The sequence below is a fragment of the Oratosquilla oratoria genome, chromosome 6, assembly GCF_046742065.1.
Source record: "Oratosquilla oratoria isolate Oo_2021 chromosome 6, ASM4674206v1, whole genome shotgun sequence".
Classification (NCBI taxonomy): Eukaryota; Metazoa; Arthropoda; class Malacostraca; order Stomatopoda; family Squillidae; genus Oratosquilla; species Oratosquilla oratoria.
Window position 1 is genome coordinate 51639455 of NC_134782.1, and position 24636 is coordinate 51664090.

Here is a 24636-nt window from a genome sequence, read left to right on the forward strand (position 1 = left end):
CCCATTATGTCTGGTTCTTTTTCCTTCAGGTATTCATTCAGTTCGTTCAACCCCATTAAGCCATCTATATTTGTGAAAGACACTTAATTTTCTGTTACCTCCATCCTGTTTTCTGTTTCCCTTTAGTTTTTCTCTACTATGAACCATTTCCTCACTTTCAAGTCCACTACTCTCCAATAGAATTTCTTTGACTCTGTTCTGTTCTCATTTTTTCCCCTTAGCTTTGACTCTTTTTGTTTTCTCTTCCTCTCTTTCCTCTTTATTCATCTCTCTTCTTATCCATACCTGTTTATACTGATCACTTTTTGCTAGTTTCCCTGTTTTTGATAAGACATTCTCTGCTGTCATTTGTGACCTGAATGGGTCTGCTCTTGTCTATATTGTATTTCCCCAGTCTATATATTTCTTCATTTTCTTTCTCTATTTCTTGTTCACCTTCTTGAATTATTTTTAATACCTTGTTTACTTTTTCCTTCACCTTTACTCTTGCAGTCCTATTAGGATTATGCTTCTCTTCCATTCCTAATATATACACTTCTTTTTATCTGCTAAGTCTCCCCCTATATTCTCCTTTTCTCTCATCACTTGAATAACTATGTCCTTTGTTCTTTCATCTGTTGTTTCACCATATCTCTAAATTTAATTTTGTTATTCTCTTGGACTTTTTTCCAACCACTTACCTCTTTTGCTATGGACTCTTTCTTTATTATTTCTCTTTAATTCCTCATTCTCATGCTTTACTTCTCTTAACTGCCTTTCTGATTCTTCTATCTCTAGTTAGGTTTTGATTTTCCTTCTTTAGTTCTTCCAGTTTATCAACTGGTTAAACCTAACCTCCCATGCTTCATTAATTTATGTTGGTTTCTCCTCTAGACTTACTTGTCGGGGGAGGTTGCCATCTCCTCCCTCATTAAATCCATAGAAGTTATTATCTCCTTTTTCCATTGAGCTGCTCTTATCTATATTTCTATTCTTAATACTTTTGCTCACCTGTTCGACCTCGGCTGTGTCATCTGCACACCCTTTGTTAACATCCCTTCTGACTTCCAAGGCCTGTTCCTCACCTTCCTCATTTTCTTCCATTTTCCTCAATAATGCCTCCACCTTCTCCTTTTTCTTCACCTGCCCACTACACCACAAGCTTTCCCCTTCCCTACTAATACAACACAGGTACTCCCCACAGCTGAAATCCACATTTTTTTTTTTTTTTTTCAGTTCCAATCTTCCCTGACAATCCGACATGTGTGTGCATGTGTGTGTGTACATGTACCTAGTGGTATTTACCTGGTTGTATCTTGCGGCAGGAGAGCTATGCTCGTAGTGACCTGCTGTTGTATCTTTCCGCATCCAGTTTATTCTTAAAGTCATGTATAGTTTTAGCACTCACTGTTTCCTCTTCCAGTTTGTTCCAGATATCTATTACTCTGTGTGGAAAGTTATTCTTTTTCAGATCTCTTCTGTAACTGCCCTTCTTAAGTTTCTTCTCATGTCCTCTAGTAGCTCTTCTGTCCCATTTTAGTAGGTCATCCCTATCATGAATTTCCATCCCTTTCGTAATTCTGTAAATGGTTATCAAATCACCTCTTTCTCTTCTTTGTTCTAGGGTTGGTAAATTTAGTTTGTCCAATCTTTGTTTGCATGTCAAATTGCAAATTGTTGGTGCCATTTTTGTCGTTGCTCTTTGAATTATTTCTAGTTTCTTTATGTTTTTTTTAGGTACTAGGTGTCCATAGAGATGCTGCATATTCCAATTTTGGTTGTATCATTGTGTGTGTGTGTGTGTGTGTGTGTGTGTGTGAAAAAAGTGGCAAATATATATATCAATCTAAGACATGAATATGTAAAATATGGAGGGAGGAAAAAAGAAACTAGGAAAAAGACAAGACAGACAAATGTAAAGACTCGAGAGAGATAGAGAGAGAAAAGAAGAAAAAGAGAGGAGGAAAAAAAAAAAAAAAAAAAAAAACACTCCCACCTATTCCGTCTCTATCACACTCCACTCCCCTCTATGCTCTTCCCTCCCTCTTATCTTGGCACCTCCCAGATGATGGGTCATCACTGCATCTTGTCCACTGCCCTGGGTCAGAAGCAGTGTCGCAAGACACAGCACATCCACAGCAAGGCCACTTCATTAAATTGGTGACCCCCCTCTCCATCCCCTCATGCAGAAAAGATGGAGAGAAATCCCTTCAGGCTGCGTCAAATTTTTCTCACACGTACTCCCTCACCCCCCATCCCCAACCCTTTCCACCTCATGGATCACATCATCCATATACACCCATTCTCCATTCACCCCTATCTTCTGTCCCACCACCCTTGCATTTACCTCTTGCACTACCCCATCCATTTATAAACTGAATAGCCAGGGTGACATAACACATCCCTGATGAAGTCCCACCTTTACCTCAAACCACTCACTCTCTCCATTTCTAATCCTGACACATGCTCTACTACTCTTGTAAAAACTCTTGACAGCTCCTAAAAGCTTTCCTCTTATCCCATATATCTGCAATTCCTCCCACAGTGCCTTCCTGTCTACCCTTTTCCAAATCCATAAAAAAAACACCCTATAGCTTTCTCACATATCTGTCTTACCACAAATGAATATAAAAAAGAATCACGATGAAACATGCAGAGCTGAAGCAGTTCTTATATAAACTCATGATATATATACCACTAATACAAGAAATTAAAGCCTTACCACAGTCTATACAGCCTTCACAAGCTACACTAAAATCATAAGACTAAATACAACAAAGATCGACTTATAACTTGTACACAAAAGCATACAATTTTTCAACAAAACAAGACTATTGTAGAAACAATCATCATCCTTTCAAACACAAACAAAACATCATACATCACAATCATCTACATATCACCTAACACACCAACAATCTGAAATAAGAGCATATATATTACTGATATCATAAAAACCAGTAAACCCAGCACCATACAGACCAATCTCATCACTATCCACCAAGTCCAAGCTCATACATTGACCACAAAAAGTATAACTAATAAACTAGTAACTTCTTCAAACCAACATGGATTCAAGGAGAGCCACTCTACCAGCACACTTTTCAAAACATCCCACAAGTGTTGGGAGGGATTTAACAAGAAAGAACTACAAGAAAAACAGTCAGTGGCTATATATACACAGGACACTTGACAAAAATTATCATAACCCCTATGTTGTCAGTGTTGTATTGGTGTGGGCCTATTTCTATGTCACCATCTGAAGTAGTGGAAAGAGGGGACCAATCACTGACTTTCAGCTCTCCATGTGTAAAAAGGTGTAAGAAATACAGTTTAAGTTGACAGAGATCTTAGGCTCAGTCTGAAGACTATCATCCACTCAAGGCTGCCCCTCCTGATTGAGGTGAGGGGGTAGGTAAATTTTGAAAATAGGTGGCTGTGCTGTCCATCTTGCAGGAGCATCACTCAAAGATGCATCCAATATATTCAAACAGCCAAACCTTCACTTACAAAAGAACCCTAAAAATACTGGGCCTTACTTCTGATACTAACATGCCCTTCACCCCACACATAAAACACACACACACACACAGTACTAAAAAGAATATAAAGAAATTAGAAAAAATACAAAGAGCAACAACAAAGGTGGCACCAGCTCTTTCCAAATTAAAATACGAACAAAGACTATCCAAACTGGAACTACCAACACTGGAGCAGAGAAGAGAAAGAGGTGATCTACTATCTATAGCATCATGAAAAGAATGGAAATCCTTGATAGGAATGATTTACTAAAATGTGACAATGAAAAAACAAGAGGACACGAAAAGAAACTCAAAAAGGATAACTATAGAAGAGATCTGGAAAAAAAAAAAATACTCACACAGTGCTGGACATCTGGAATAATTTAGATAAAGAAACAGTGTGTGCAAACACTACTCAAGATTTTATGAAACAACTTGATGCTGAAAGATACAAAAACGGGTCATCACGAGCATAGCTCCCTTCCCATATAATACAACTAGGTAAATACCCACACTAAGATCAGTAGCAAGCACAGCCTTTGGTCAGCTGAGGGAAACTAATAACAATATAAATTTTTTCTTGAAAACCACAATCAACAATGCTTCCACAGCATGGTTCCCAGCAATCAGGAAAATTTAAGACACCCTTCAAACTGTACAAAATGAAGCACTGTGAATAATAACAGATGCACCAAAAACACCCCCAAAAACCTCCCCCATAGAATGTCACATGAAAACGATAGGCACACAGTTTTATGCAAGAACCATCCACCATACTCACCCACCTCACACTAAAGCACAAAAATATGCTCACAACATACTACTCATACACCAACAATCTACCTCCTTGCACCACACTCATACAAAAGCATTCACACTAAGATTACAAAACAAGTATTTCAAGATCAACCACATAATTCCCTACTCCATCAAACCCCTCCAGACATTAAAGCCATACAAAAATCCCTCCCAGGAGAAGTAAGAACCACATTAGCATGATTCCATTCAGATAAAAATCCACCACTAAAACTGTAACACAAAGGTCTAGCCACAGATACAATCTGCCCCCAGATGCAGCCATCACACATGATACTAAACACATTATACTACACTACCCTAACCTAGCAGTATTTTGATTGTACACTATTTCTTCCCAAAGTGACTTATTGGCCAATATTGTGGTTGTTGCTGGTTACCTGGGAACCCTGAGTCCTCTGAAGAGTCCTGGAGCTACAGGTCAATAAATTACATATTGACCAGAATCCTGAACACACACCACCTTTTATGGCTACACAATCAGCACACCAAAGATGAAAAAAACTCCATGGCTAACTCAACAAACCAAACATACAAAACTCCAGCAAATGCTCCACAAGACAATCCTCCAACACAACCAACAAGCAAATTCCCCAAACATTTAAATGTGTTCACTCCCTCCCCATCCACAGGCAAGAGAGGAAAGCATTCACACCTCTTACGTCTGACCATTCTCCAATAAAGATCACCAGAGACCTTGCAGAAAAAATAAGCCTACCCAAAATTTGACATATATAAACTATAACAAGATAAAATGGCTAGAATACAGTTCCCATCCGTATATTAAACCACAGAAAGTCTCACAAAAACTCATACTAAAAGCAAGAAACCTATCCCAAAGGTTGTGGGAAAATACATGATTACCAAACTGACCATCTACAGAATCATGAAGGGCACAGAAATACTCGATAGAGAGGACTTGTTAAACTGGGACAAGAGTTGCACAAGAGGACATGGAAAGAAAATAAAAAAAAGATAAATACAGAAGAGGTCTGAAGAAAAACGGTTTTCCACATAGAGTGGTGGACACTTGGAACAAACTGGACAAAGAAATAGCATGCATAAAAACCATTCATGAGTTTAAGAGCAAACTAGACACTGCACGATACAAAGGCGGAACAGCATGAGCATAGCTCCCTTTCCCACAAAATACAACTAGGTAAATATGCACCTGAGATTGCCCCACCCCAGGAGAATAAGAAAAAAAAAAAAAAAATATATATATATATATATATATATATATATATATATATATATACGCACACAAAATGGGGGAGGTATTCTGGACCCCTCCATAAAACAATCAATGACCTACTCATGAAACAACTAAGCAACAGATTAAAATACGTTACCAAAACAACAATGCAATACCAGAAATATTTCTGCAAAATATTCCAATCCACAGCACCAGAGCAGCAAAATAACTAATGACACATTCTTAACCATTCCTGGTGATGCAACAGCATCCCAACAATAAAAACCACATATAATCCCCATCTGAAACCAAACTAATCTAATCACAAAAGAATGCAGTATCTTACGAAGCTACCACCATAAAAATAATTTCCCTGGCATTCATTTTCTAAACCAATCAACACCCTCATCCCTATCTGGAGTTGCAGCTGACAGTCAGTATTCATGCTGAGAAATTTCTATCAACTTCAACTGTATTTACTCCATTTTTTCACATAATGAGAACAGATAACTGTAGACAGCTCCCCTCCTCCAACTACGAGGCGTGTCTTTTAAGTAAGTACCGTTTTGAAATAAAAACGAAACAAGTTGACTTTTCATAACAATTTTATTTCTACATGAAAGCCTGTACTGTAATTTACTTTTCAACATAATTATGGAATCATCTGACCGTGTTTAAGTTTGTGAGTATTTGAAATGCCTCCACCGATTGAGAATGCTGCCAACTGTGAAATATGTGCTGTGATTAGTTTTCTTACTGTTAAAGGCATGAAAACATCTGAAATTCATTGTCAGATCAGTGAAGTGTATGGAGAAAATATTATGAGTGATGGGATGGTGTGGAAATGGGTGAGAGCTTTTAAAGATGGCCATACAAATGTGCACCAAACCATCAGTAATGAGTGAAGGTCGTCCACTTTGTTCCTTATCATGTACATTTGTACGGCCATCTTTCTGCACCATCCCATCACTCATAATGTTTTATCCATATACTTCACTGATCTGATGATGAATTTCAGCAGCTTTCACACCTTTAGCAGTAAGAAAACGAATCACAGTGCGTATTTCACAGGCAGCGGCATTCTCAATCAAAGGAGGCATTTCAAATATTCACAAACTTAAACATGGTCACATGATTCCGTAATTATGTTGAAAAGTAGATTACAGTACAGGCTTTCATGTAAAAATAAAATTGTTAGAAAAACGGTACTTACTTAAAAAACACTTCATATTAACATAAGCTGATAAGACAGACACAGTCCCACATTAATACAACACTGACCACAGCCCAATGTTTCATACCAGGGAGATATACAGGTGAGCAAGCACAAGGAACATGCCAACCATTGTAGGGCTGTAGGTTTCTTGTCAGTAAAATGCTAGGCAGCAATTAACCTTTACCACATCTAAAATGATAGATCAACTGACCTTGTCAAATCAATACGGATTCAAAAAGGCCACTACAGCAAACTCACAAACCTTACTCAACAAGTACTGGAAGACCTCAACAAGTGTTACCTAAACGAACAGTAATGATGGCAATAGATATAAACAAGTCATTCAATACAGCCCATTGGAAGAAAAAAAAAAAAAAAAAAAAAAAAAAAAAAAAATATATATATATATATATATATATATATATATATGAGTGGATGGGTGGTGAGATAAACACAGGGAACCGTTTAGGGATTTATTCTGACGTTTCGTCCTTACCAGGACTTCTTCAGAGTCCTGGTAAGGACGAAACGTCAGAATAAATCCCTAAACGGTTCCGTGTTTATCTCATCACCCATCCACTCATCTGTCTTACATATTTCAACATCATATATATATATATATATATATATATATATATATATATATATATATATATATATATCATATATATATATGTACATATATCATATGTATATGATATATATATCATATATATATATCAATTATAATAATAAAAAAAGTAATAATTTCTATAATAATAGTAATGAAAACTAACATACATAAATATACCCAGGCTTTTTCCCCCCTTACCAGGGGGGCAGCCAAAAAGGACATGGCACAAAAACATTCCCACCCATTTCATCCCCGAAAACACTCCACACCCCTCCACCCTCCCCCCCATCTTAGCACCTCCTAGATGACGGGTCATCCCTGCACCCTGTCCACTGCCCTGGGTCAGAAGCAGTGACGCAGGACACAGCACATCCACAGCAAGGCAGCTTCATTAAATCGGCGACCCCCCCTTTTCGTCCCCCCATATAAAGGAGAGGACGGGGAGAAATCCCTACGGGCTGCGTCAAAATTTTTGCTCACACACACTACCTCACCCCCATTCCCCCGTCCAATCCACCTCATGCATCACAACATTTTCCATATACAACCATTCTCCATTCACCCCTGTCTTCTGTCCTTCCTCAACCGACATTCCCCTCTTCCCCAAAGCCCCCTTCACCCCATCCATCCATCTCATCCTAGGACGTCCCCTCATGTTCACTCCCTCTACATCTGCCTTCCATACCTCCTTTACTAGTCTTTCTTCACTCATTCTTTCCATGTGTCCAAACCATCCTAATACTCTTTCATCCACCTCATCTCCCAGCTCCCTTTCCACCCCTGTTCTCCTCCTCACTTCCTCATTTCTCACTCTATCTAGTCTAGTAACCCCCATCATACTTCTCAGATACTTCATCTCAAACACATTCAAGTTCCTTCTCTCTTCCTCTCTCATGTGCCTTTGGGTATTTAGATTGTTCATGTTAGTTTTCTAAATAGGCAGAAAACTAACATGAACAATCTAAATACCCAAAGGCTTCTTCCCTTTAATAAGGGAGGTAACACACACCCTCCACCCATCCCATACCTATTTGTTTCCCTTTTAAAATTCTTGTTTCTTAGCTGTCCACTACTTGGGTTAAAAGCAATACAGTAAGTCACACTGTCTCCACAGCTGGACCAAATGGCTGAAGCTGGTTCAACCCCACTGTTTCACTTACATGGTGACCCTCCCTTCTTATCCCCTCACAAATAGAGAAGACAAGGAGAAATCCCTTCAAGCTGTGTCAGTTTATCCTAAATTTACAACAATTCTCCACTTACACCTATCTCCCACTCTTTCTTTTCCCTACTCAACATTCTCCATTTAAAGCCACCCCCCTTCACCTTATCTATCCCATTCTCAGTCTTTCCCTCACTTAGTCACCTTATCAATATATATATACATATATATATAGATATATATATATATAACAAAGGCTTTTCCCCCCTTATAAATAAGGTAGCCAAGTCAAAGGCACCCATTCCACTTTCACCAACCCTTTCCTCCCTCTCCTCTTAGCTCCTCATGGATAACGGTCATCCTTGTATCCCACCCACTGCCCTGGCTCAAAATACAAAATAAGTAAATAAATAAATAAACAATTACAAAGGCAAAGGAGGAAAACAACTGGGAGTGCTGATGATTTGTCACAAGAAAGATTCATGAAGGAGGATGAGTAGAAGAATAAGAAGAATAGGAAGAAAGAGAATAAGAAGAAGGAGAAAGAGGAGGAGGAGAAGGCGGATGAGGAGGAGGCGGATGAGGAGGAGGAGGATGTGAAGGAGAATAAGAGTCTTCAAGCCCTCCCATAGATCTCTCCATTGTTTGTGTTGGATTTGTATGAGACATTCTATGACAGCGACTGAAAGTAACAGCAGTCACCAGTTGCCATTTATTCGGAGATTTTGGGCTTAATGCCATGCACCTCAAGATGAATGTGAAGGGTTGATGGGTCTGAGAAGGAGCACCACAGATGCAATTCTATCTGCCATCCAATTTGTTAGACCACTACTAGCTGGTGCCCATCATTGGTCTTATTACAAAAGTAAACAAATTGATGTCAAATGTAAAATTTCACTACAAGGATAAGGATATGACAAGATCCATCAAAATCCTGACATGACCAAGACTAGAGCATGTTTCAGTGGTGCCCCCTCACCCACAACAAATACACTAAAGAAATAAATAATAAGATAAAACAATAATCATGTGCAAGAGCCAAGGTTGTTCCAAGCCCTGCTGAAAAAACATACAAAAACTTAATATACTGGAACTACCAACATTTGAAGAAATTTGAGACAGAGTTGACATGATAGTGTTTAAATTATAATAAAAGAAGTAGACAATAAAATTTCCTATTGTAAGACTTAAGAAATACCAAACGAGGAAATTTTTCCATACAGATACACAGGTTTGTGCAACATTGCAAAAACTGTCATCAGACAGGTGAATTCAAAACTAAGTTTGACCAATGGAGGCACAAACAGGGCCTCATGAATGCTTTTAATCTGCATATTACAATTAGGTAATTTGTTGGTGTCAGGTATAGCCTTTACTCTCATCTCAGCTTCCATAGAAAAGGTAATGTAGAACCAATCCCCTGGTATCTCCAATTATCTTTGGAAGAGCCATAATCCCTCATATAGGTGTTGGATTTGATATTTGCCCCACCCATATGCAATTCATAACTAACTTCAGGCCAAATGCAGTTTTGAACTAGTAACTCCCAATTTTATGCATTGTACTCTCAATTACTTTTGTAATAAATTTGATATGTACATACATCAAGTATGTACACAATATACACACACCATGCTTACACACATTTAAACACACCTTAACTGAACATACAGCTACCATAATGTAAAGATAACACACAAAAGCTGACATATCGACCAATAGGATGAAAAATCTGGACCATCAAAGAACTTTTTACAACACTGGTTGGCCTTAGGGTGTACAAACAGGTATTTCACCTGGCATATTTACACTCTACAAGAAAACCCAAGTGGTCTGAAAGAATATATGTCTGTATGTATGGTCTCAAATGGTGACTGTAGCCAAGCCATCTTAGAGGTGCAGGTTGTTTGAGAATAACTGGAAAAAAGTCGATGGCATACAAAGGCATGATGTCAGAAGTTCTCCTACAAACAATTCTGACATTTATGCATCACAGTCAAGCTACTGGCACTGGTTGCTTCATGACAACACAAGAAACATTTTTATAGATTCAAGTCATTATAATCCATTGTTTAAATTATCGTAACATTCTAATTAATGGTAACCACTGCTTTGTTTTTCATGAAGGAAACCAATGTGAAGAATAAATATAATATGCACTACAGTGTTGTCATTGTCATGGTGGGCAAGCAGGCCAGCAAGCTGACACCAATTGTCTTAATGCAATCCATTACCACTGGGTAGGGCTGGCTATTAAGCGTAATTAGCAGCCCAGGGTAACTGCCGAGAGTCGCACCCCTTGTCTGTCGTAGAGCTCAAACTGCCCTCCTTCCTACACCATGAAACGACAAAGAAAAAAAGAACAGGCATATCACATATTCACACATATTGTATCTTCAGAGTCAAAAGAGATGAGAGCATTGATGTGGTTATGATAAATGTCAGGTACGCAGGATTGCTGGTGCATTTGATAAATCAAATTGCTACATCTTAAGGTATGATGAGGATGAGGATGGTGATGGAGAAAGGACCGAGGCCTTCTAACACCCTGCAAATGTCGGCAAGCATTGCAGGGTGCTGGGCTTGGGCTCGAATTTTCTTCTGACAGCAGATGTACAGGAACTCAAGCTGTTTACCCACCCTGCTGCCTGCAAAGATGAGAAAATAAAACAAACACACAAAACCCAACCATACCACCACTCATCCATCCAACCATCAAACACAACTAGGTCATGTCTACTTCATACACAACAGCTTCTTCAGAGTTCCTGGTAGGTACTCTCTTCAAATTGGATTTGTATCTCTCATGGTTACAGATTACAGTAATGTATGTCCAATGTCTTCATGACCTCCATACTACTTCCATTAATCTATATTGTCTTTTATCATCTCTCACATTTCCATCTAAGTGATACTATGAGTATTAAGTAAATATATCCATTATAATTGTAAACACTTTCGGGGATGTCAACCCTCATCGTCAAAGCACAGCCCATGCGCCAATATCTGCAAAGATAACAAAACAAACAAAAGCAAATTATCATCACAAAGCAACTGCTCTCATAAGCATACGTGATCTTTATTGCTTTGTGAGGAGGTCTTATTTCTCAGCATCATCTTTCTAAGAGTAATTTGCAACGTTGGCAGTAAGCTTGAGGGAGATTAACTGGGGATCACGTATCAACTTTGGTGGAATAAGTTTTTTACTGAGTGTCAAGCTGATCCATTCTAAATGAATGAAAGCTACATGTTTTTTAATCTAAAATGATCCTAGAGCCCTAAGCAGAGTATGGAAGGCCGGGTCGCGCTGACAATCCAAAAGGTACGCTAGCGAGCATAGTAGTGTGACGGGGCCAACCTGCAAAATGTAAAGAAGAGAGAAGAGGGCACAGAATTAGTTTTACAAGACAACAATGTTTGCATTCACCCCTGAGGATTGGAGCCACAACACCAACATCACCATCAACAACAGGTGGATGTAAGCCCTGTCTTTTTCCTCCCACTCATTCAAAGACCCAAAACGCAACCACTTCCTTTAAAATGAAATGTTAGAAAAATAAATGAATGAAAAAAGTATACATAAATTATGTCATCCTTCACAGGAGATCCTAAGACAAGGTTTACTTCCCCAAGTCTTATTTGTTACAAAGTCACAGTACTGGGGAATACTTGCACACACCATGGCATCAATTCAAATGTCCACTTCTGTAAACTAGTTTACCATTGTAAAGCAGATTATGGATAATCAAATTTAGTTAACCAACAACCAACTGACACTTTAATCATGCAACAACCCAAAACACAGTAGATAAATGAATAATGCCAAGGTTCACAAAATACTGAAGGAAATATTCAAGATAATCCCTTTCATTCTAAAGGCAGTGCAAGTGCTTCAAAGACATGCCCAACAACCATGGCAAATCCTATCAGACGAAAAACCTGTATGTAATACCTTTAGCCAAAACAAGCTACCTTGCAATACCTCCATATTCAAGCTGCTTTCTTCCAATTCTTCCCAGCAAATTGTTTCTTCTCAAGCAATCACACACATTCCTATCATCCCTTCATACACACACAAATACATACTTGACAAATCAATCTGCAGATGCAAGAATACAAACTACCGGATACTGTGTCTGTAGCCTCACCAGAAAAAAACAGAATAACTTACCTTCTAGTCTTAATCTTTTTTCAGGTGATTCTCCGGTTGATAATATCCCATTCATCTGTAATAAACAATTATAGTGCACATTAGAGCCACTGAAAAAGATTAAGTTTGTGTAATATGTTGCATAACCTAATACCAAACATCTATAACCTAAAAAATGTAATTTTTCTGTCTGACATGTTTTAGCTTCTCAAAGGGTTCTGATATCAAAATCACTGACTTGTGTGTGCACTGTTGACACTAGAAATGATTAGATGGAATATGAATTATTAAGACTATTTGTTAAAAAAATTGTGTTATATTTCAGCCTACACAGGAATTTATACAAACTGCTATGATGCTTCTACATTTGCCCCCTATAACCTTTGTAGTTATGGTATCATCCTGTAGCCTGAATAAAATATGTTTGGCATTCACTTGGATGAAATCTGTAAAAGGTGCTGCAGTAACAATGTTGAAATCAAATAAGATGAGTAAAGCCAACCATTATCCAAAATGAAATTGGTAAAATGTGCTATCATAATCATAGCAACAGAGGAGGGAGAAATATATCGACCTTCAAAAGCCAATACAGTATATTCAATAATTTTCATGTATTTCCCAATACTTTTAACAATTTTCAGCAAGAAGGATATGTTCTACCCTGTGTATATAACATGTACACTTTGGTTCTGCACATATTTTGTTTTATCATCCACATAACAGAGGGTTCTCTGTTAGTTGGAAATAGTGCAGAAAGGCTTCAAGTTCCAATTTTCTAACTACTTGAAAAGCCAATACTTTTAAAAAATTTCAGCAAGAAGGATATGTTCTACCCTGTGTATATAACATGTACACTTTGGTTCTGCACATATTTTGTTTTATCATACACATAACAGAGGGTTCTCTGTTAGTTGGAAATAGTGCAGAAAGGCTTCAAGTTCCAATTTTCTAACTATTTGACGTATTTTCTGTTACACAAAAAATACACAATATGACAGATTTTATGAATCCCAAGGGCATTGCATATGATGAATGCTGAGGTAAACACTTCATGAAAAGACACACACACACACACACACTTGGAGTTACTTTGGAACGAAGAAAAGAGAGACGACCTACTGGCCATCTATAGCAGGATTTCTCAACCAGGGTTCCGCAAAAAATATCGTAATAATAATGTAATATAGACATCATCCTATCAAACATATTATTATGATGAAAATAAAATGAAAAAGATATGGTATATGTGTTTTTTTTTTCTTTTTTTTTGTGCAGAGATTCCTTGAGACATGCAATTTATTTTAAAGGTTATGCAAGGGTAAAAGGTTGAGAAATGCTGATCTATAGAATCATGAAGGGCACCGAAATACTCGATAGAGAGAACTTGTCAAATTGGGGCAAGAGAAACACAAGGAACAGTTTTGGCCCCAATGATGTTTGCTATATAGATTATTGATATGGATAAAGGAATTGAAAGTTATATGAGCTTCTTTGTGGATGATGCAAAACTGTTGAAAAAAGTGAACACTTAAGAAGATTGTGAGTCGCTGTAGAGTGATCTCAATAAAGTAGTCATGGAGTAGGAAGTGGGAGATGGAATTCAACATTAAGAAGTGTAGTATAATGGAATTTGAAAGCAAAAAAAGAATAGTGGGATCATAAATTGGGAGAGGAAGAAATTAAAAAAGTGGTAAATGAGAAAGACCTGGGAGTCATTATCATGAAAAATATGTCCCCTGAGAAACATATAAACAAAATTTTTGGAGAAACTTATAACTTAATTAGAACAATCAAAGTGGCATTTACATACCTGGACGAAGAAATGGTGAAGAAAATACTAGTCACTTTGATAAGACCAAAATTGGAGTATGCAGCGACGATGTGGTCACCAAGTACATAAAAATGTATGACAAATCTTGAAAGAATACAAAGAGCAATTACGAAATTGGCACCAACGCTCTCAGAACTATCATATAAGGAGAGGCTGGCAAAACTTGAGCTACAGACATCGGAGCAAAGAAAAGAGAGAGGAGGCTTGATAACTATTTATAGAATCATGAAAGGCATGGAAATTATTGACAGAGGATCTAATAAAATGGGATGGTAGAGATACAAGAGGACATGGAAAGAAAGAAAGAAAGAGAGAAGAGAAAAAGAAAAAAAAAAAAAAAAAAAAAAAAAAAGAGAGAAGAGACCTGAAAAAGAACAGCTTTTCCCACAGGATAATAGACATTTGGAACAAGTTAGATGAAAATGTGGTGTGTGCAAAAATGATACACAGATTTAAAGTCTAGATAAAATGAGCCATGGAGATACCATAATCCCACATATTACAACACCTTTGGAAAACTACACCCCAACATACATAGACATACACCAATGACCTCTTCCTTCACGTGACCAAACCGTGAAATACCCAATTCCCTAGAACACCTTTTACTTATACATATTACATAATTTAGATTAATAACCATAATAATTAAAACCAGAAATAACTATACATTCTTATAATGACAATTATTGTAAAATAAAATAATATCCAAAACTTGTATCACCAAAATAAAATGTAAAACTCTTTATAACCTGTAAACTGTCCAAAATGCCAATGTCAGCTTTTTCAGATACATTCCACCAAAAGAGAGAAGAGCGTCTTTAGATGGAAAGCAAACCGGGAAGGTCTGCAGTTGTAACAAACTAATAGACTTTTTAACCACTTCACTACGGGACTTAAATCTCGCGGGCAGCAGCCAATGCCAGCCGTACGACGTGTCGTAATAATACTCGCATCATAAAATATAGTCACCGCTTATATCGATCGTTCTCTCTTTCACCCGCGAATTTTGAAAACAACAGAGAATGGGATTCAGGGCACATTTGGGAGAATGTAAAAACACAGGGGCGACTACAATAAATATAATCACGACGCCAATATGGCAGCGTCGCGAATCCACTTGCTCCTCATGACGCCTACGTGTGCGGCACCGTATGGAAGGGGTTAAAAAGTCATACTTACATAACTCCTATAGCCATTCAGATAAAGACTGCCACCAACAGAACCACCAACCTATCCCCAAACCTACCCATCACAACCAGAACAAACCATGCTTGGTCCATAACACATACTCCCACTCCGACAACGAGTGCCGAGCCCAAAACCCAACAACATCCAACAGGAGTGCCCCACAACCTTCAACAGGAATCAAAACAGACAGTTGGGGGAATCCATACAAGCCTCCCACAAGAAAAAACCATAACATCACCCATAGATAAACCAGAAGCCCTGTGTTTCATGGGCACAATAGGAAATATCCCTTGCACATTCCTGATACAGGCAGAAAGATAAACATACTTTCACAATCCATATGTGCACAATTAGGTGACTCCTACCCTACCAGCAGCCCATACCTTATGGGAACCATGGTAAGTGGTATGCACCTAAATTTCACCTCAACTATAACCCCCCCATAATCATTGTTAATAACCCATTCCCACCCACTACCTTCTACATAGTCAAAAACTGGACCCTTGAATGTCAAGGCATTTTTGGATTGGAATTCTAAGACAATCACAAAATCATTATATATATATCTATACACAAACCCCGCTATGCTCAAGTTAGGTGACATAGAAATCCCCCTCACCTATCCCGACGCTTCTAGGCACTCAGGTGAACACCCTCAGTATCCACCACTAGCCCCCACATCACCCTACCAGTGTCACAACATCCTGCCTGCAACCAAGCTTGCTCAACTCAGCATCTGCTGACCTCACCAGAACACAGGATGCCTCTGCAAATCCATTACTCAACATCAGGCAATACCACCAACATTACAACACCTTTCCCCAACCACACCCACATGCCAAGTCAGACAACACCACACCACCTACTCCCCCCCTCCACTTTTTCAACACACAAATTCTCAACAAAGGCAAACTTACAATCCCCCCAGGGGAAAGTATGATTATCTCAACAATCATACCTGGTGCACTTTCAGGCCAAGATATAATTGTCTCCTGATACCTGTAGGAGAAAAAATCTTCATATGCCTGCTGTTTGGGATACAGTTAGAGAGAACAAAGATGTAATAATCTTAATAGAGAACATCTCACATACCCCAGTTAAGCTAAACAAACACACACAATTAGGAACAGCCAAACTATATATATACCCCATTCAGGAAACACACCACTCCAATCAACACCATCACCACCAAACCAAACCCCACTCCAATCCCCCTCTAAGATATCCCAATCATAGATTTCCAGAAAGCCAGAACATCCTTCAATCCCATCGTGAGGCAATTGCCTTACATGATGAACCATTAGGGAAGACTTCTTTGGTTAAACAACATATACACATACCACCCTGCACCCCTCCCATCTACATACCAGCCTACAGAATTCCTCAGGAAAAAAAAAAAAAAAGTAACACAAAACATAGATGAGATGCTGGAACAAGGTGTCATCAAACACTCTCAATCCCCTTGGAAATCCCCACTTTTCCTAGTTCCTAAAAAGGATAGATCCTTTAGACCAGTCATAGATTTCCGTAAAGTAAACATGACAGATGTCCTCCAATCACTGGGCCAAGGAAACAAGGTTTTCTCAACCCTAAACCTCAAATCTGCCTTCTGACAGATTGAACTAGAAGAGTCAAAAGAAGTCACAGCCTTCTGTACTGACAAAGGTCATTTCGAATTTAATTGAATGCCCTTCAGACTAAAAAAATGCCCCTAGTACATTACAAAGACTTATGAATAGCCTTTTCAAAGACAAACTAGGCAAATCCCTTTTCGTCTATCGACACGACCTAATAACATTCTCCCATACTGTAAAAGACCACCTTGACACCCTAGGGTACGTCTTACAAACCATCAAAGAAGCTGGCCTCAAAATCCAACTTAACAAGTGCTTATTCCTAAAAAAAAAAGGAAATCGCCTTTCTTGGCCATACAGTAAACAAAGATGGAATCCACACAAACCCAGACAAAATCAGAGCCATTGCTGAATTCCCCACCCCAAAGAATGAGAATCAACTCAATTCTTTTGTTGGCATGGCTGCCTATTATAGACATTTTATCAGAAATTTTGCTGACCTAGCTACCCCATTTACCAAATTTACATATAAGAATGTACCTTTCAAATGGGACTCTGAAGAACAAGAATGCTTCCAGAAAATAAAGACAGCATTATACAGGGCACCCATACTTGCCTTTCCAAACTTTACAAAGGAATTCTTTCTGTTTACGGATGCATCCACCCTAGGGATAGGTGCAGTCCTACAAAAAACAGACTCAAATGGGAAACATAGAGCGACAGCGTATGCAAGCTGCGTACTGAGCCCTGCACAGCATAACTACTCCACCACCCACTTGGAAGCTCTAGCAGTAGTCTGGGCTCTAAAGCATTTCCAAGAACTCATTCTGGGTCACAAAATCAGTCATAACAGACCACCAACCTTTAACCACTTCCATACGGTGACGCCTACGTAGGCGTCATGAGGAGCAAGTGGATACGCGATGATGCCGACGTCGGCGTCTTGATTATATTTATTGTAGTCGTACCTATGTAACATCCATTCTCTCTAAACTGGCTTCATCATATTTTCTATGGTTATCAAAAGAGAACGAACGATTAAGCACTGACTATATTTTTTATAATGCGATTATTATGACGCAACATCGCACGTTGGGCAGCTAATGCTGCCAGACATGCGATGTGCCCCGGAGTGAAGAGGTTAACAGAATCTTTCAAAGGAAAAACCTTACAAGGAAAGATAGCAAGATGGCATATAACCATTTTAGAATTAGAAAAGAAGCAGGCATTCAGAGATTGGCTGCAAATCAGGACGAGGGAATCATATGAGAGGTACAAAGTAAAGAGAAAGGAAGCTAAGCATAAGGTAAAGGAAGCAAAGAGGAGAGCAGATGTGAAATGGGGTAAGAGTATCACAGAAAATTTTGAAAACAATAAAAAGATGTTTTGGAAGGAAATTAAAAAAGAAAAAGGAGGCGAATCAAGTACACAGGAAAAAGTAAAAGGTGCAGATGGAGAGATGATAATGGAAGAGAAGGCAGTGAGAGGAAGGTGGGCAGAGTATTTTAGGGAGTTGCTAAATGTGAAGGAGGATAGGGAGGGAAAGGTAGTTGCAGTGGGAAGTACTAAGAAAATGAGAGTGATGAGTGAGGAAAATGGAGGAGAAATAGGGAAGGATGAAGTGAAAGCAGCTGTTAAGATGATGAGAGCAGGTAAGGCACCTGGTCTGGATGGATGCCATGCAGAATGTCTGAAGAAAGGAGGTACAGTGATGGTGGACTGGCTGGTGAGGTTGTTTAATGTTTGTTTGAGAGAGGGTAGTGTGCCAGAGGACTGGAGGAGTGCCTGTATAGTTCCGCTTTACAAGGGAAAGGGGGGCAAGTGTGAGTGTAGTAGTTTCAGAGGGATCAGCTTGAGTGTAGTTGGGAAGGCATATGGGAGAGTCTTGATTGAGAGGATTAGGAGAGGAACAGAGGGAGTAATTTGTGAGGAACAGTGCGGGTTTAGGACAGGTAGGGGTTGTGTAGATCAGATCTTTGTGGTAAGACAGATATGTGAGAACGCTGTAGGAAAAGGTAAGGATGTTTTTAGGCTTTTATGGATCTGGAAAAGGCTTACGACAGGGTAGATAGGAAGGCACTGTGGGAGGTACTGCAGATATATGGGATAGGAGGTAAACTGTTAAGAGCAGTCAAGAGTTTTTATGTGAGTAGTAGAGCTTGTGTTAGGATTAGAAATGGAGAGAGTGAATGGTTTGAGGTAAAGGTGGGACTTTGTCAGGGATGGGGTGGTGCGAGAGGTGAATGCAAGGGTAGTGGGTTAGGGGTTGGAGATGATTAAAGAAAATGGAGAAAAGTGGGAGGTGAGCCAGTTGTTGTTTGCTGACGACACTGCGCTTGTAGCAGGATCAGAGGAGGGATTGAGGAAGTTAGTGATAGAGTTTGAGAAGGTGTGTGAAAGAAGGAAGCTGAAGATAAATGTGGGTAAAAGTAAGGTGATGAGATGTACAAGGGGAGAGAGTGACAGCAGGCTGAAGGTGAGCATTAGGGGTGAAAGAATGGAGGAAGTGGACAGTTTTAGATATTTGTGTGCGAATGTGGCAGGAAAGGGAGGAGTGGGGGTGGAGAGAGAATGTAGATTGAGAGAAGCGAGTAAATGCCTTGGTGGATTAAAAAGTGTAATGAGAAATAGACATCTGGGAATGGATGCTAAGAGGAGGTTATATGAAGGAGTGATTGTACCAACAGCATTGTATGGGGCAGAAACATGGAACATGAGAGAGGAAGAGAGGAGTTTGAATGCGTTTGAGATGAAATGTCTGAGAAGTATGATAGGGGTTACTAGGCTAGATAGAGTAAGAAATGAGGAGGTGAGGAGGAGAACAGGGGTGAAAAGGGAACTGAGAGATAGGGTTGATGAAAGGGTATTAGGATGGTTTGGACACATGGAAAGGAGTGAAGAAAGATTAGTAAAAGAAGTATGGAAGGCAGAGGTGGAAGGAGTGAATATGAGGGGGTGTCCTAGGATGAGATGGCTAGGGTGAAAGGGGCATTACAAAAGAGAGGAATGTCAGTGGAGGAAGGACGGGAGAGGACAGAAGATAGGGGTGAATGGAGAGGGGTTGTGTATAGATGATGCTATGATGCATAAGGGGGAGTGGGTGGGGAGGTATGTGTGAGAAGAAAATTGACGCAGCCCGAAGGGATTTCTCCCCGTCTTCTCCTTTTCTGCATGAGGGGACGGAGAGGGGAGGGGGTCGCCGAATTTATGAAGCGGCCTTGCTGTGGATGCACTGTGTCTTGCGGAACTGCTTCTGACCCAGGGCAGTGGACAGGATGCAGGGATGACCCTGGGAGGGAGAGAGGAGGGTGGAGGGGAGTGGAATATATAGGAAATGGAATGGGTGGGAGTGGTTTCTATGCCTTTTTCTTTGTGGCTACCCCCCATGTAGGGGGAAAAAGCCTTTGGTATATGTATGTATAATTATGGGATTATGGTTACAGATGGGACACCATGAGCATAGCTCCCCTTCCCATAAAACACAACTAGGAAAATACACATACACAAATAAATGAACAATTGTTGAAGTCCTGCCAATAACTGAATCACAATCTTGTATTGACAATAAAATGCATACAATGTAAAAGAATATGTGCATATTGAAAAATGTATTCCAACACCAAGAATTATATGTATGAAAAAAATAATAAAGAATTATATGTATAAAAAAAATAAAGTAAAACGTGAACCTAACATTTTGAAAAACTTGCTCAATATTGGACCACTTACATTTACATCCATGAACAATTCACTACACAAGCAGAATGTACATGCATATACACACAATATCTTCCTGCTTTGACAGTGAGGACCACACTGGTGCAGAGGATACTATACAGTGTTCAACATATGATTGAAACACCCTTAAGGAGGGGGGGGGGTGAATTTTCGCACTACCTGAATGTGCCGTCTAATATTGTAGCAGTGTGGGCAGAGCTAATCATCCTGCCAGAAAACAACACACTCAGCTGTTGTCTTGCCACTGTGGAGGAAGGATTGTGACACAAGTTTCCCAGCCTCTTGAACCCCACCACCACCCCTTCTAACTACCCCAGTGTTATGAATATGGATTCTAGTAAAGATTTATCACAGGAAACCAACTGCACATTTCACAATGAAGGAAATATCTGAACAGATTGGCATGTGTTTTTTAAAGTGTTAAACACTGGGTTACCAAGTTTCACTGGGAGGGTGGCCTCTCCACTCCCACTCAGAAAAAGATGGCTGGAAAGGCAAAGACCAGTAAAAGGGCCCTGATAATTGTAAAATGTCAGGTTGAGTCTAATCCACGAGTGACTACAAGGAAAAGCAACGAATAACCCTAAACTGTTTGGCAAGATGTCAGTCCACACTGGGAATTGTAGGATAAGGCTCTTGGGTGCACAAGTCACTGACCCGTCAAGAAGTCTCTTCTCACCCTTAACCAGTCGCAATAAAGTCACTTTTACCCATAAATATAGCAGTTGGAATAGTGACAAGTGATTGAGTGCTCTAGAGCGACGAATCCAGCAATACGGAGTCTGACAGTAGAGGTATAAATGTGTACTGCTACATCAAGCTACTGTAAAACACCCAGTCTTGTTTATGATATAGGGTGCATTTACTGGGTATGGCACCACTAACTTCAAATGCTTCCTAAATACCAGTGAACCAATATGTATATTTTGAGCCATTGTGTGACCATCTTCCTGATGCATTTGACAATATGTGGGCGGCCATCATTCAGCAAGAAGGGGCCCCTGCACACAAGGCTAAGTCAGTGAGTAAATGATTGAATGATTATGTGATTGAATATATCAGAGATCCAGGAATCTTGGAAAAGGATACCACAGGATACACTTCGTAACCTTGCCCTTTTAGACCCAAAATGCCTGCATGAGGTCATCAAGAGGAAAGGGTGTCCCACTAAATATTAATGGCAAACAAAATCCATGCATATACCATGGGCTTCTTTCCCCCTTACAAGGGAGGTAGCCAAAGTCAAAAGGCATAATTCCACTCCTATCCCCTTCACCCACACCCACTCCACTCCCATTCACCACCCCTCCCTCAAATGAAATGACAAAAGTTATTATATTTTCTATTAATATTTATTTGACAATGTTGGTGCATTTGCTATGTTTTTCAACTGGGTGGTCCAATCCCATGTTTAGTATTGTAAAGTAATAGAGGTGGCAAACAAAGATCACAGACAGGGAAGGCAAGTATAAATTAATTCAGAAGTTGAAGTGTTCTAAATATGGTAATTTTTCTTAAGTTTCATAGAAAACATAAATATCTCAAGAGAGAATACCATCATACAATGAAATTCATAGTTTGTATGCTGCTGTCAACTGGGACAACATTAATGCTCCACTAAATAAAGAGAAATAAGAAACAATGTTCAAAGATAAAGACCCTAGTAATAGGCTTCAAAACATGCTCACTACCATCTTTGAAAACTGCAAAAGCAATGTGCCACTGCAAAGACAGCAAGTACTCTGAAAGAGCAGGTTACCAAAGGATAGAAACATATTGATGAAGAGATGAACAGGACTAAACCAGCAATTACAAAATTCCACCAGACAATGACTAGAAGTGCACACCCCAAAGAAAAGTTGAGTACAGATAGATATCTCATAAAAAAAAAGGATGAAAATAAGACAGTAACAAAAATAAAGTATTTCTTCAGTTACTGCAAAAAATTCTCGAAAGCAAATATCAAGGTTGGCCATCTTCTAACAGAAAATGGGGAAACATCAAAAAGCCCCCAAGAAACACACCACATTCTTTCATGGTAGTATGGTAAAGTGTTCTCAACCAGTGAGCACAACGATTGTGACCTTGTCAAACAATTCCACCTCAGTGACATACAAATCATAGAAGCAGACATAAAGAAAGCAATAGATTACCTCACAGGGAACTTGGCTGTCGGACTTGATAGAATACCCTCCATCCTCCTCTAGAAATGCTAGGAAACACTAGCTCTCCCTATTGAAAAAAATCTGGTGCCAATCTCTCAATACAGGAGTTATACTTCTCCTCAAAGAAGACATTATCTTGCCAATAGACAATGGAGGAGACAGGAGCCAGGCTAAAAACTAGACCTGCACCCCTCACTTCTTACATGTTAAAACCATTTGAGAATGTGGTGAAGAACAAAGAGCTCCTAACAGATGCCCAGGACAGCTTCCATAAGGGAAGGTCTTGTCTACTTAACCATTATGAATGGTTGCTCCAAGGACTGATCAATGAGGGGATGTGTACATAGTCTATCTGGACTTTGCAAAGGCCTTTGATCAAGTGGATTATAACATCCTGCTATAGAAACTCAAGGTCTTGCCAAATCACAGGGAAGTCTGGACTATGGCTTCACAGCTTTCTCACAGCAAGAAACCAGGTAGTAACCATTCTTGGTCAAGTCAGGCCCAATGAAGTGATCAGAGGCATTATTCAAAGCTCTGTTCTGGTTCCATTACTCTTCCTCATCCTGATGAATACACTAAGCAAGTGGATAAAAATTTCCAATTGTCACCCTTCTCTGATAATCCCTCAGCCATGGAATAAGAATACAAAGCTGATGTCAAAGAACTACAAACCAATCCCCAGATTTCAAAGTGGGCAGACATTAACAATATGCAATTCAACAAGGACAATTTTGAACTGCTGAAGTGTGGACCAAACTCAGAACAGAAAAACTTGACTGAATTGTACATGGGGAGGGCAGGCCATACCACCAAGCCCTGTTGTCAATTGTCTGGGTGTCCATCTCAACAATGATGCCACCTTCCAGTACAAAATTAAGTAACTACAAATGGCAGGATGGGTTCTCATAACCTTCAGGACCTCATGATAACACTGCAGAGGGCTCTTGTACAGCCGGTATTTGACTACAGTAGCCAGCTCTGGTCTCTCCATGAGAAAGTATACAGCTACTGGAGTCAGTACAAAGTACCTTCACCAACACTTACAGCCATGAAGGGCCTCAATTACAGGGAGCACTTGAGGAAACTGGGGCCAATATCCCCAACAAAAAAGAGAGGGATCCCATATTATATATATGTGGATATGATATTAGAAAAGCCAGAACAAACATCTGTACAGGATGCCAGTGTTAAATTCACTCCATTCCCATCAACCCACGATAGAATCAAGACTCTCTTTATCACCAGTCTTACCTACAATAAGAACATAAAATGAAGAAGACTGCAAGAGACCATAAGGCATCCACTAAGCAGTTCCATGTCTATTACCACCTGTCATCCCCATCCATAAATTTGTCTAACCATTTCTCAATACATGGTCACTAAGTCTATTCCATTCATTGATCACCCTATTAGTAAACCAATTCTTTCTTATTTCCTTCTTAAATCTAAATTTGAGAAGGAAAGAGGAAAGAACTTGTTTAC

The 24636-nt window shown here is 39.3% G+C and overlaps 1 protein-coding gene across 11 annotated transcripts in view; it reads right to left on the minus strand.

Annotated features, from left to right (window-relative positions):
• The window catches only part of hfp (Poly(U)-binding-splicing factor hfp), a 119160-nt gene that overhangs the window by 88188 nt on the left and 6336 nt on the right, over window positions 1-24636 (minus strand). For 6 of the 11 annotated variants that reach the window (XM_076186951.1, XM_076186956.1, XM_076186955.1 and 3 more), the window contains exon 2: window positions 12674-12728. In XM_076186951.1, coding sequence (XP_076043066.1) covers window positions 12674-12728 — 55 coding nt within the window. Of the gene's footprint in view, window positions 1-10736; window positions 10835-12673; window positions 12729-18110; window positions 18244-24636 lie in introns of those variants that run through there. The other 5 variants (XM_076186958.1, XM_076186957.1, XM_076186952.1 and 2 more) reach the window with 3 other exon arrangements.